This window comes from Ambystoma mexicanum, chromosome 3q (genome assembly GCF_040938575.1).
Source record: "Ambystoma mexicanum isolate Mex_15411 chromosome 3q, UKY_AmexF1_1, whole genome shotgun sequence".
Taxonomy (NCBI): Eukaryota; Metazoa; Chordata; class Amphibia; order Caudata; family Ambystomatidae; genus Ambystoma; species Ambystoma mexicanum.
In genome coordinates, this window is record NC_090926.1 from 65,593,993 (window position 1) to 65,608,915 (window position 14,923).

General features: G+C 43.6%; 1 protein-coding gene across 2 annotated transcripts in view; it reads left to right on the top strand.

The window, feature by feature from the left end:
* The window catches only part of LOC138582126 (zinc finger protein 684-like), a 154,318-nt gene that overhangs the window by 31,383 nt on the left and 108,012 nt on the right, over positions 1-14,923 (top strand). For both annotated transcript variants that reach the window (XM_069653126.1, XM_069653127.1), the window contains exon 3: positions 4,959-5,069. In XM_069653126.1, the coding sequence (XP_069509227.1) occupies positions 4,959-5,069 (111 nt within the window). The remainder of the gene's footprint in view (positions 1-4,958; positions 5,070-14,923) is intronic.

The window sequence follows — 14,923 nt, forward strand, 5'->3', positions numbered from 1 at the left end:
CCCAAAAGAACGCCTCCTGTTCATCAGGCGACAGGTAGGGAGTATTCTAATCGGCTCTGCGATTTCTTCTGTTGAATTCGAGTTCTTTGCTTCTTCTTGAAAGCACACCTTACCATTCAGCCTGATCCAGAAACCACATTAACCATTCCTTCTTGCCTAATCACCACCTGGGTACGGTCTGAATTATTTCCTACAAGACCTTACAATACCTCCTCTTGAGTGCTTTCCTTTCAGTCTTATAGTATACTAATCTTTACTCTACCTACCTTCATGCGGGGATTGGTTAACTCGTAAAGCCATTCTAGGGTATAACCACGGTCAGCAGAGAAGACTTCACAGCACTCAGCAAACTTTGCACGGAAAGAAGGATTAGAGGTTGACGACCTTCCACAGGGTTTTATTCCCCAGAGGGTTTCCCTGGGTGCTCTGTTACTCTTGGCCCGTTTTTAAGGATGGGTCGGGGGTTGACAGAGTAACCAGGGGGGCTCTCCTAGCAACTAGCTGCTGCATTGGATCCAGGTCATTCCTTTTTGCTTTGACGCAGGTACTTATTATTGCAATTGTAACAGCAGGAGAATGATGAGAATAAAGGGGTGGCGTGAAAAATAGTCCTCATGTGAATTCCACCTTTGATGACTTCAGCACTTGCCCTGAAAGAAGGTCATTCGCTTTCAAAGGAAGATTACAAAATTATTTATCATTTACTAAAGGTGCTTTCTATTTTTCCACTTGCTCGCTATGACTTACGAGTGAGCTGTGCTCAGAAAAAAGTCCTATTTATTATAAATGTAAAATGTAGCTTATTCAGCTGTCAATCAAAAATAAAGACCAGCGTGAGTCTGTGGGTCTGTGCGTCTACTTCCTGTACATCTTATGTCGTGCTTCTCTCAGACTTTCCCCGCTATTGCCGGGAGGAAGTAGCTTGTCCCTGGATATTTCACATGTGCATATGTTATTCCTAACAAATATATCCCTTTTAGCTCAGGCACTGGTCTTTGTTTTCAATGAGTTGCAAGAATACAGAGTTGGTATATATTATGAAAAGGATTTATTAAAAACATTTGTCATGCACTTTTAACCACCTTAACACAAAACGCGTCTGGGCTGATGCAAAATATAGCCACCTTTCATGAATCCATTCTTCAGAATAAAATATTATACCTGAGCATACTGGCTGGGGGCAGCCAGCCAATCCGGTGGCTAGGGACGCGGGTTTGAACCGCCGGTGAAAGCCTGCGTTCCATTCCAGCTGACGGCCGGCTACCCCCACCATCCCTCTTCCCCGCACCCTCCGTCCCATTCTTTTTTTCCCCCATCCCGTCCCATCCCCCACATACCTTATTTCCACAGCGGTGGTACTCCCTCCCGCTCCTTCCTCTCTGCTCCTGCAGGGCACCATCGAAAGGGACAGAGACCCTCTTCCCTTTCCATGGCAGCCTTCTTGAATAAGTATTTTCCTTTGTACAACGGGACGCGCGCGACGTCCTGTTGTACAAAGGAAAGTACTTTTTTTTTTTTTTACCTCCCTGTGTTACCTCTTTAGCAACCCAGGGTGCTAATGGCCTTAAGTCCACGTTCAGCTTCGCTTGGTCCATTAACTTGGGCTGCTGGGCCGTTACGCCCCTTTCCAGCCGTTGGAATGGGGGCTTAACGCCACAATGGTTGCAATTATTTGTTCACTCTTAGTTCATTAAAGCTTGTCTGTCTGTTTGTACATGATCTACTTAAAAGTGTAGTGTTGCACCAAAGTGTGCTGTGATGTATTATCTCCACACTGAACAGGTAGATCGAACTAAATAGTGTATTGGTCTCAATCAAAAATTAAATGTAGGCCTCTCTTTGTGTACATATATTAGGTTTTGGAACTTGAAGGGTCGCATACATTGTTTCGAATTACAATATTTTCGAAAAACAAAAGGACTGAAAAAAAAGGTTGAATGCCTTTTTTCAAATGTATTATTATTTTTTGGCTTCCGTATAGGAAAAAAAGTGGTTTTTACACCAAAAACAGGAGTTCGTGGGGGGACCCCCCCCAAAGAAAAAAAACATTCAACCTTTTTTTCCGGTCCTTTTGACTCGAAACTGTTGCATTCGAATCAATTGCAGTTGACCCTTTCACCTACAACCTTAAGTGCTCCTTCTGTCTCTATACTTGTTGGTGTACTTTGTAATCAAAGTAAAGTTTCTCAAATGCTTCCTTGTATCTTAACAGGAATTTCTCAAAATGCTTCCCTTGTATCCCACTAAAAATTCCCATAATCCTTTGCTAAATGCGTTTACTTGTATCTCTAGGAATCATGTAAATTATTGATTCAATTTAAATGGCACACGTGTGCTTCTAAAGCATATTTCTAAATAATTGTTTTTATGTTGTCTTGCCTTGATTATGACTGGTCATTCCTGTGTCATTCTTGTCAGAGCTCACACCTGCTGGGCTCTTCCTTCTTTCTGCATGGGTGTTCAGCTGTTCCCCGATCTTCAGATATGCTGAGCTTCTTTTTCTGCTCTTGTCTGCAGATCTTGTGGGCGCTTTACAATCATAGGGGGAAGAACATGGCGAGGAGGCAGAGGGACAAGGGAGTGGGGAGCTAACAGGGGAGGAGTAAGGTGGGCAGTTTGTCAGCAGGGGGGTCTGATATCCAAGCATCCAGGGAGATCAAATCACCCAATATCAGGTCGGATGGGAAGTGATACATGTCACACTTTCACCCGTACAGCTACAGTAATACAGGAGAGGGAAAGTCGTAACAGGGACATTTGGGTGAGATTATATATTTTGGTGCATTTAGACCTTTGTTTTCTCACTAAGTCATAGGTGTCCCGTTGACATACAGAAATCCTTTGATTTCCTTACATTCCTTTAATCTGGTCATTTAATCTAAGGGCAATGGCTAGGAGCATAAGGACCAAGGAAAAAGAAAGTAGAGGGAGTTATATTGGCTACACAGCTCAGAGGTCTTAAATGAGGAAAACGATTTTTTCATGAGATAAATTATAATCAGCACTTTTAAGGCACTCTGCAATAACTAACTACAGGGATGAATTTCTGATGGCTGTAATGAATGGATGAGGGAGGTAGTGTTATGTGATGGAACATATTGGCTCAATGCCAACTGAAGACTCATTATAATTATAATGAAGAGCCTACAATTTACTTTACATCTATCATGGAAAGAAGATCCAGAGTAATGAAATCGTCTTAGAATTAATACATATTTCTCTAGGTATTCTGTTTCTGGGCACCAACCCTACAGATAAGGGGTGTATCGGCCACTTTTGCTCCCTAAAAATTGGAAAATACTCCCTAAAAATAGGGAGCAAAAATACTCCCAACAAAACCCAGGAAACAGACATGTAGTATCTTGCACCTCTGCTTTCACCCTCACAGCTCGATGGATATGTTTGGAGCAGTAGTACCACAGGAAGAAACTATTTAACTGCCTGATTGTAAGACGTAAACATGTATCTTTTAATGTGCATGAATAACTAGATGCAAAGAAATAAATATTACGAAAACATTTCTGTCTTTCAGTTAAAACTTATTTTTACTTGCTTATAACATACTCTCATTGGGAATTGAACTTACATTTTTACTCCCTAAAAAAGCATTTTACTGCCAACTTAAAAAGAATAGTGAGTAAAATACTTCCACTTCCAAATCTTCTCTGGAGCACTGCTGGGCACTATATGTGCCTTTACTGCAGTTTGCATTGGTTTCTATGGATATATTTTCTGGATTTAAATTTTAACCAATAAAATCTGGTAAACCCCCACTGAGATCATATGTTGGTTTTTGAGTGATGACATACAAAACACCTTTTTCATGCCTAATTGCAGTATTGTTTTCTGTGATTTGCATTTGCTACAACTGTTACTAGTAGAGTCCTAGAGTTTTGTCCGTGAGAAAATTACCATACACAGTGCACACCCCTGTTGATATTGTGTTCCAAACGACCCCTATTGATATTGTGTTCCAAATGCAGCTGTTTTGCACGAATGAGCTGATCTGTAGGAAAGGCAGTCCTTCTTTTGCCTGTATTGGCTTAAGGTCATATAGTTTCTCTGGGGTAAAATGTGCAACTTCTTCCAGCCAACCCGCCAAAGCAATGCACTGCACGGTTCATCCTCCAGCCCCCCGTGCCTGTCTCTCTTGAACACCCAATGTTATGCAGAGCTTTTTTTTCAACTTTGCAGAGCTCGTAAATTGACTTCACTGCAAGTTTATGGAAAGACGGTTCTCCAAATGGCATTGGTAAAAAACTGGAGACCTGCCTTTCCTTAAGCTTGCAGAGCAGCAAAATCATGACCTTTCCAAAGTCAATGAAGAGAATGCAAGCCAACTGCGAGCCAGTTAGATTTAGAAAACTAGTGGCAAATGAAAAATTATACTTCTAATGCAAACAGTATTGTTCTTGTGTGAAAATGATTAGTTCCAAAACATTTTCCTGTGACTTTGCTTCTTCACCATGTCACATATGCAGCAATTAAAGCAAATGAGTTTGTATATGCTGGAAAAAAAAAACAGTTGTCTGCAATTTTCTTGAGGGAAAACACTGAGAAATAAAACAATTTCTAAAGCACTTGTCAAACTGCAGCAGCATTTCAAAAAACAAACACTTAAAACAGGAAACCCTAAAGTAACGTCAATTTTTGCTTTTCTGTTTGTAGTACTATATCCCAATATTCTGGCCACTTTTGTTTGATATTTAAAGCATTGCTGTTATTTTTACTCCAAGTTTGTTAGCCAGTACTCAAGGAACTACAGAGGTGATTGATTACTTTTTTCCACTCTTTTCTCCGTGGGCAGGCTGGTGATCTTGGTAGGTCACTGGCATACCCTTTGAAAATATTTTTTCCCCTCTGACAAAATGCACTCTGCTCACTCTCATGTTGTGTTTTAGCTACCATACCAGGGTGCTGTATATTGCATATTAATTTCCGATTCTATTTCATAACAGGCCCTCTCATTGCAACCTCTGTGTTTGCGTTAAGAGCTGAAGTAAGGGAACCCATGAGTCCGGTGGGTATGCACGACTCTGTGAGACGACCGAGTGCCAAGAATTTCCCAGGTAAGTGAAATGTTCAGATATAGAAATCTGGCAGGTGGAAAGGGTGATTTTTTTTCTCCCCTGCCACCGAAACACCACACATGTGCATTCAGGACAATATTATTGTCAATGTGGTTTGGATGATGGGAATATCAATCATTTTCCATAGTTCCAAAACCTCAGATTTGTCGTAGTTCACATCGACTCAGAGGGTTTCTGGGAAAGATTGTGTCTATGACTAGCAATGCCAAGTGCTTCCCCAGGATTCATCAACCTTGAGCATCATTTTGTTACTGTCTTTGCTAAAGCCTTAGGTTAGCAGTGTCCTCTGACTGTTTTAACGCATAGATGGGGTTTTGTGATTTGAAGAATTGGCAGCGGCCCTCATCCTCATTTCCATTAAATGACCATGATGTTGTTTGTTGGGAGTGAGTGGCACTCACTCTGATCGGGTTGTGTGCGGGGGGGGCTCCTTCTAACCACTCAGAATTGTCTTTTCTCTGACCTCATCCTGAATGGTCTGCCTCTTTCTTCACCAATAAAGTGGGCAACAACGTTGCTGTGTTCATTGACCGTTTCACTCTTCCAAAGCTGCTCCCCATACCTACCATAACGCCCTCAAGGGGGGGGGGGCATTCCACCTAACACTTTAGCTTAACCAACACTTAGGAAAATGTTTTTTTGCTAGCTCTAAACACATTTGAAATAGGTATACTTTTAAATAATCATATTGGGCAGTTTGACAATCCATCTATTGATGTTTGTTAAAACATATTCTTATATTTACCTTTATTCCCAGGAGGTGGCACTATAACCAGTCTCGTCACTTTGTTTATTTATTTTTTTATTTTATTTATTGTTGATAGTTTTCAGCAGCAGTGGAATGGTAACATTGGAGAATTAAAAAAAAAGAAAAAAAAGATATGATTGGAAACCTGTCTGGTCCCACATCATTTTTAGGCAGTTTATTAATGGTAGCTGCCATTTCCTTCTAATGTTTTCTGGCATCTGGAGTCAATTCATGCATGCATGTTTCCAAGTACACAGCCTTTCCCCCAGGCCAGTAACTCTCAAGCATAGGGTTTCACTGAACTCATCGACTATGCCTTTGCTATGAAAGAATAATTTGCTGTTTTGTAAAGACCACCAAAGGGCATTTGATCGTGTCCCTGGAGCATTTCCATCAGCATTTCTGACAAAGATGGGATTGCGGGTCTTCATTTTTTTCCTTCATGGAAAGGCTCTTCAAATGTGGGAGCCAGTGTTAATGGAACTAGACAAACCTCTGATTATTGATACGTTTAAGAGGCACCGGAAAAGCTGCACATCATCACCTATGATTTCTAATGCGGGCAACTACCCTGTATGACCAAATGTGCCAGAAAACATAATGTTGGTTTATGCTGACAAGTTTGCAATCTCGCCTTTCTCGCCTCATATCTCTGACGTCTCTAAAAAGTCACACTACTAGCTGCACCTCCCCAGATGTATTCTTCCTTTCCTCTCCTTCCCCCAGAAGGTCACTGTCTCAAGAGCTCTGGTTCTCTCTAAGCTGGACTATTGCAACAGCCTCTTTCTAAATCTGCCTGCTTCCACTCTACGCCCTCTGCAACTCATCCAGAACAGGACTGCGAGACTTGTCCTTGGCCTCAAGCTCAGGGATCGTATCTCTCCAGGACTGGAATCCCTGCACTGGCTCCCAGTGGCTGAAAGGATTAAGTTCAAAACCCTCTGCATCGTCCACAAGGCCTTCTGGGGTCTGGGGCCTCAATACCTTCAACTCTCTCTTCCTCGATACCTTTCCTGCCAAGCTCTTCGCTCATCCGCCTCCAACTCCCTCAGTGTCAGTCGCTTCTCCAAGCAACGGGTTGGTGGCAGATCTCTCTCTTTGGCTGGGGCCTCCCTATGGAACAGCCTCCCTGAAACCTGAGGAGAACCACCTGCGGTTCCGGGAGCACCTGAAAACCCCCCTCTTTGCTTCTGCTTTCTCTCCCCCTCTCCCCTGCTAAAGTCCTGGCTGTTACTGAAACTGCACTGGTTACCTGGCCACCCATCTTATCTCGGGCCCTAGCCCTGCCAGATGCACGCCTGCACTGCCTCCCTGCCAACCCCTGCACCTGTGGACTGTTTTCTGTATCCCGACAGTCCCCCCACTAGCACTTATGTTCTGCATTCACCCTGCACTTGCCACCTGCTGGCCGTTTATTTATCTTGTTATTCTATTATCCCATGCACTGCACTTTCCCCCCTCCCCCTTCCTTTGCACTTGCGTGATCTGAATGACACTTGGCCTAGTAAGATCGTTGTCTATCTTCCCTCTGTTCCCCCTCCTTTGCCTTGTCACGCTTTGAAACACTTGTGTATAGGCGCGTTATAAATGCCACATCATATCATATCATAACACAGTATTCATCCAGGGAAAACATTTAAACTATGAACTTGAACAGTGCAGGCAAAAGGGTAATTATGTAGACATGTAGGCATGCAACGATCTGATGCAACCCTAATTAAGTTGATTATCTGCCTATTAAAGTATTCAACCATGGAAAATATTTTAACTAGGAAGTTGAACAGTGCAAGTCTCAAGGTGTTTAAGTAAGGGTGAAAACATGCAATCCTGTTCAAAATCACAATGCTGCCTCAAGTTCTCCATCTTTAGTGCAGATTAGCCAAATACCGACTATGTCATTGTTTTTAAAAGAAGCACTCAATCCTACCTACATTAATCTGGGATTAACAAAACGCGAGAATGGCGTATGAACTGTTCATCTTTATGGTCAACAGAGCAGCTGACTATTGTGCATCTACAGGAATAGATTATTGATGATCATGAATCGGATACAGAAATGGTTCCCTGTGTAACTGTCGAGTTGTTGTTAGGGTGGCAGTCATTCCATAAATCAATGGGTGGGCAAATAAATAAACAACACCTCAGAGCTTTGTGTCACTCCTCATATCCCATTTCCTCCTTGCTGTATCCCAATGCAATAGTTTTGGCTTCTAGATAGTGTTAGGTAGATGTTCATGTGAAACACCTTTCACATGTGAGTTCACCTGCACCTTTTGCTGGACTACTGGATGTTTTGGTCAGTTCTCCTGATTGAGTGGGAACCTTTTTCCACACTCGCTTGTTCTTTTACTCGATCGTTGATATTTCTTTTCATACCTTTTCATTGGAGTCCTGCTTTCCTCCAAGTTGTGTGACATCTGTCATTGACCTTTGCAGCACACAGCACTCCCTGTGCAGTGTTGCTGGGAGCCCTTTGGGCTTCCTTTTTTTTTGTTATTTCACTTGTGGGAACATATGTTCCCAGGGGTAGGGGTATATTTAGTATCCTGCCTATCTTTTGTATTGTGAGATCAGCACACCCCACCTTATGTGGAGTGCTGAGGGGTTACACTGTATCCACTTTCTCACTGCTCCTGTAACTTTTTAGTTACAGTGACAAGATCATCTGAAGGGCTGATGGCAGTAGTTTTATCCTAACTACTTTTGTGCAATTTCTACTCTACGCTGTACTCTCAGCCAAGGTAGTGCACAAGAAGGTCACCATTGACACAAAATTGTTATAGTGTTATTTTTTCACGAATTCATGATGGCTTGTCCTTTCTTGGTCCTTCTTCTGCCGTGCAACGTGGGGGAGGTACGGGTTTGAATTTTGTCTTCGGCGGGATCCCTTTGGGAAGCCCGCCAAGGTGGCAGTGTGTCTGTGAGGACAAGCAACAGGGGAGGACTCTGAAACTCTTCTGTTTTTTGTCTTCAGCTGTGCCTGCGGGACCAGTTCCAACTAAGAGGCTGGCTATCCTCAAAGGACAGCCACCACCGACAGTTTGAATGGTGCATGGGTGCTGATTGGCTGGGTTCCTGCTTTAAGAGGCATACATCCTGAGGCTGAAGACAAGCTGAATACTGGAAATGAAGAATTGCTTACATCTGACCCTTTCTTCCAAGAGTCAGGAGAGCCTCGAAAAGGACGACTCTCTCCCTTAGACTGGTGGGTTCTTTCACTCTCAAGACGACCTACATTTCGAGCCATTTCTCGATGAGCTGTGACCTTCAAACCGAAATCGTTGGTGGACTACTTCCTGGACCTACAGAGGCAAGATTCCACTACTTGAAGGCCCTTGACTAGAGTCCTGGACCGAGAAAGTGAAACGAATCGAACGTGTGGTAACAGTTCTTCACTGGTGCTTTCCAAACGGTGCCAAAATCACAGTAGCACGTAGACTGCTTTGCCTGCAGCTTCTCCACTCGACTACTGCTGTGAGATCTATTCCAGTGTCCCTTCTTTCATATACCTGACCAATAATCTGGTGACTGGGACTGCTGCTGCATCGCTGGGGCATCGTGCTGCAACCTCTTCTTCACTCCTAATGTACTGAAGGACTCTTATATAGAATAAACCTAGAGTTGCTCAGCTGCTCTTGTGTTGCTGGAGTGCTGATTTATGTGTTAGGGATTTTGCCATTACACGTTCACCCAGGCCTAACTCCTTTGTGTGAACAGGGAGCCTTTTCCAAAGTCCCTGACCATTATTACCAACAAAGAGTTTACTTACTTGCTACAGAACCTTTGAACTTTCTACAGGTTAAGCCTTACCTGTTTGCCCTCCAATCTGCCCCTGAGACTCTCATAACTAGACAGCGGTGGACTCCGAAAGCCTAAGGCCTCTGTGAAATTATTTACTTACCTATGTTGGTTATGGCTTGCAAAATATACTAGCCCACTAGAATTGGTAAGTATTTTTTATGAATTTGTATTTGCTTGATACTCAACCTTGCTGGCGAGTATGAGGATGTTAGTAACCTATTTTTCATTTACTGCAAACACACTTTGTTTGCAGTAAATGGCAAATACAGGTTTCACTGTGCATGCTTGACAGCAATGCAGCAAGTATGAAGTGTGCTTATGGCGACATGTGTTGGGGAGATTTCCCAGAAATGTGCTAATTCCCCTCTACCTTAGAGACCCCCGGCCCTTTTGCTGGACTCTAGGACTTTTACATTTTTAACCTGGAGAGAGTGAGACCTTTTTCCCACTGTCATGCCGTTCGCAAGGAGATTTCCTTGGCGTCTAGGTAGCCAATCGCAACTGCGCCGCCATTGAATTGTTCCACGCTATCTCCTACTTCCTGTTGTTATGCTCTAGTCTCTTTCCTGGCCTTTTCCTGGTTTTGCTATTTAACCACGCCCCGTTGGTCTGTTCGGCGCGTTGCAACTTTTTGCAGTTACGCTCCGCACCGTTCGGGCTTGCTTCCAGCTTGCCTGCTTTGTGCTGCCTTACCGGTCTCAGCCCGGTTTCCTTTCCTTCCTTTGTGCCTTCCTGTCCCTTCCATTTCTATTCCGCGTTTTTGTAGCTTACGGTAGCGTCTTTATCTACCTTCCTTTGACTCTGTTTTTCCTCTTTCCTCTCTCTGCCCTCACTTTCGCCTTCTTGGCCCCTCCCCCTTTCACTCGCTTTACTGTATTCCGACCTCTCTCAGGTCTGCTGTTTCTTTCTTCCTACTTGCTTCTTTTCTATTTTTTCTTCTGCTTACCTTTTCAGGCGACTCTAGCCGTTCAACCTCTTTTCCGGCGTGCCGTCCTTCTTCCGGCATTCCGTTCTTGCGGTGTCCCTGCTACCACCGCTTTCGGCTCCGGCTCCACTCTCACGTGATCCTCGACGGTCACAGATTTCTTCTACTACCTGGAACAACTACACCTTCGGAATCAACCACTTACCTGGAATAGATCCTTGTCTGGTAATCCTACACCGCAACAAGACTCCAACACTCAGGAGAGGTTTTTTTAAGCACAATCTTTTTTCCTCTCTTGCGGCTTCTTCGGGAAAGGAGTCACTTGCTTCCCTGTTTCACCAGGGGGACAGGGTGGCTTCTAACCGCAGAAGACCATTTCTCTTCTCTAAAAAGAAGTCATCAAGGAGAAGAGGGTGAAGACACGAGGTATCCACAGAAGAATCAGGTGAGGAGGAGTGGGTTCTGGATAAAGACTGTTCTGACTCCGACGTATTGAGTGATAAGCCTGATATTCATGACAGATTGCAACGCCAAATTGATCCTACAATGGCTACAGCTGAACAAATTCAGGAATTGCTAACTGCTGTACACAATCTTACGCAGGAACTCCAGACTGTTAAAGCCGAGAACGTTGTTCTTAAAAAACGTGTGGACAACCAGGAAAGAGCCTGTGCGGAATTACCTCCTATCCCTTTGGCATCAGGTAAATATGATGGTTCGCCAAATAAGTTCAAAGAATTCATGGAGGCATGCATCATACATTTTACCTTCAGACCCCAGACATATGCCTCCGATAATGCCCGAATAGGGTTTCTTATCTCCAATCTCACTGGAAATGCATTTGCCTGAGCAGCCCCACTAGTTACTGGTGCCAGCCCTCTGTTACAAGACTATAGTGGGTTCACTGCTCAGTTTAAAGAAGCCTTTGAGAGACAAGAAACCGCCTTGGTAGCCAACGAGCAGTTGCTTGACATCCGTCAGGGTAACTCCGATTTGCTATCCTACATATCTCATTTTAAGAGGGTTGCTGCCGATACCGGGTGGCAAGAGACGGCCCAATACACCATATTCCGCCGGGGCCTCAGAGAAGAATTGAAAGACCAACTGGCACGGGTACCCAGACCCGCAACTTTGTCTGAATTGTGGTCCACTGTTCTTCAGTTGGATTTCCGTCTTTCCGAGAGACGCTCAGAAAGACGAAGAGGTCGAACCATACCAACATCCTCCGAGTCCTGTTTACCCACCACCTCCTGAGCCCATCTAACTAAGGATGAACCCATGCAGATCGGAATCACCCGGGGGCCCCTTACTTCTGATGAACGGAAGAGAAGGAAGGACAATAATCTGTGTCTGTATTGTGGTTCTAATCAGCACTTGCTACGAGACTGTCCGGAAGTACCACCACGCCGGTCGGGAAACGCTCCATCTCGGAACTAGTAGGGACAAGTTACAGAGGGGGATTTCCTGGTCCCTACGTTTCAATGTCAGTAACATCCGTTTCATCCACAGAGGACACTCGTCTTATGGTTCTGGCCGTCCAACTTACCCTTCATCAAAGGACTTATTTTTTTTTTATTTTATTGCATCAATTAGTTACCAAAGGAAACTTTAAATGCATTATGAAGGTAAAAAGAAAAAGAATTTAAAAAAAAGAAAGAAATAAAAACACAATTACATCAATTATATATATAGGGGAGAAACAGTATAGCTCAAGTAAAATAACTAAATGTCCAGAATTGTAAAAATTTCTCTCATAAAGCCAAGGTCATAGATACTTTTGCCCCCCTTCTCAGGATTAACCACCTGTCCTGCAAGGTTAGAGTACTTAAATTTGAAAGGTGCGTCCCCAACCATTTCTCTCTGGGCTTAGTTAAGGTAACACAGTTAATCACTAGATGCTGTAAGGTTTCAGCCTCTTGCCCACAACCTCGACACAGAACCTCTTTTTTGTTTCTTCTCCCTAGAACTTCTCTTGTATGGAAGAGGTTTAGTCTGAATTTTAAGAACCGCTGCCTTTCCGTATTTGAGGGAAATTTGTCCAAGTACGGATGGACGGTGCCTCTGCAATAGTGCTTGTCCATACCTTGGGTGATTGATGGCAAAACACTAAGCCTGTCCAGGGTGGCTATCCAGTCCCAGTCCAAGAGTTTCCTCTTTACCATGAGCGGATTTAACATAAGATTGTCTAGTTTTAGTGCTATGGTATTCAGGATTTCTAAACAAATTATTTGCCACTTGGTTAGGACCGGAATCAGTTGTCTTTTGATTGCTTCATTAATTGCCACAAATCCACTTCTTTCTTGGGGGTGTGCAGACATTTGCCAAGGAGTGTCAGGGATTTCCAGACCGTAGATATGTAAAGGGAGGATAGGCCCAGTTCCTTACGCACGCTTTCCATTGGAATTGATGTCGGTAAGCCCAATACTCTTTTCCAGAATAGGCCCTCCAACAGTTTCCAAACGTCTGAATTGATGAAGAAATTTGCCTCTGTTGCGTAAGTGAGAATTGGCACAACTTTCAGTTTATAGAAATCTATCAGAGGACAAAGGGAAAAAGAACAGTATCGTCGCTTGATTAACAAAGCTTGCGAAGCTAAGTTCATAACTTTACTTCTAAGCCTGCTGATACCTGGACCGTCTTGGATGCTGTTGTTTAAGGTTACTCCAAGGTATATCATGGACGAGACCACTGGTACTTCTTCCCTGGATAGGTACCACCTTAGATTTTTCATGCCGATGATAGGTCCTAGCCTCAAGATCTTTGATTTTTTCGGATTTATACGGAGGCTGTTTCCTTGTGTGTATAACTCGAGTGCCTTCAGTTGCCGCTGAAGTCCGACGGCCGTCTGGTCTAGCAACAGAAGATCGTCCGCAAATAACAGCCTTCCCACGGCGGTCGCCGCGATTTTTGGGGGGAAACACCTCACTGCTTCGAAAGCTTCCTGCATATCGAATATGAAAAGGCAAAAAACAGCAGGAGCCAACCGACAGCCCTGTTTCAGACCATTCATGGCCACCACATTGTTTGAGAGGTTGCCCTGTCTGTCCAACCTTACTTTGAGGGTTGTCCCCGTGTGTAGTGCTTCCAGAGGTTCTCTCAGGTTGGTCGGACATCCCCATTTCCTCAATTTATGCCATAGTATTCCGCGGTCAACAGAATCGAATGCCTGTTCCAAGTCTATTGACGCGATATAGATGTTCTTGTATTTCTTGGCCTTAACCATACATTTGATTATATTTATGAGTAGTACATTTAAGGATGTTCCAATGCCCTTTTCGAAAGCCTGATTGCCAAGGGTCCAAATGATCTGCCAGCCGACTCCAATCATTTAGATGTTTCAAAATGAGTGCTGCAAATATTTTGCCGACAACGTCCAAAAGGGCAATCGGTCTGTAGTTTGTGGGCACGGACCTATCTCCCTTATTAAAGATCGGCACAATTATGGACGTCATCCAAGATTTAGGTAACTTTTTTAGTCTTGTTATGTTGTTGTACAAAGCCAACATAAACGGAGCCCATTTTTCCGGGTCCCTTTTGAGGATGTTGTTAGTAAGTCCATCAGGTCCTGCGGCCCTTGAAGAATTGGACTGTTTAAAGAGGTCTATAATATCTTGTTTTCCAAATTTGAAGTCCCAAGGCTCATTTGATGGTAAGAATGAGGCAGGACCACAGATTTTCCCCATAGAGTAAAGGTTCCGAAAGTGAGTTTCCCAAACATCTGAGGCTATTGGATTTACCATTTTTGAGTCAGAAGGGATGTTTATTTCATTGATCAGCTTCCAAATACCAGTGATGTTTTTAGTAGATAATAGGTGAAGCATCTTCTCACTGTCTTGTTGCATTATTTGATGTTTGTGTTGCTTAAGCCAATTCCTATAGGTGTTTCTAGCTTTTGTATACAGGACTAGGTCAGCTGGTGCACTGGTTTTAACATATAACCTCCTGGCTTTTTTTACCAGTTTTTTTTTGTCACTACTTGATGATCATAGTAGTGCCGCTTGCATTGGTGAATTTCCTTGGCGACTACTTTTGGGCGAAAGATCTTCAGTGTTTCAGCATATTCTGTCAAGTTGGGACCTTGGTCCTTGATTAAGGAATCCAGCACCAGGGCCATCTATTTTCTTCCCATACGTAGTCTATTGCCCCCAGGAGTTGACTCAAGAAACTGGTTTGGTAGATGTTTGCCTGGTGCAGACGGGAGCTTATTCCAGGCCTCAGATTTGAGTTCCAGGATGTTGTGATCACTCTGGATCGTGGGAATCACTTCCAACGATATTAATTTGCCAAAGAGGTTTTCTGATGCAAAAATATAGTCCAATGTACTTGTTTGGGCACCCCGTTTCCATGTAGGGGTGGCCG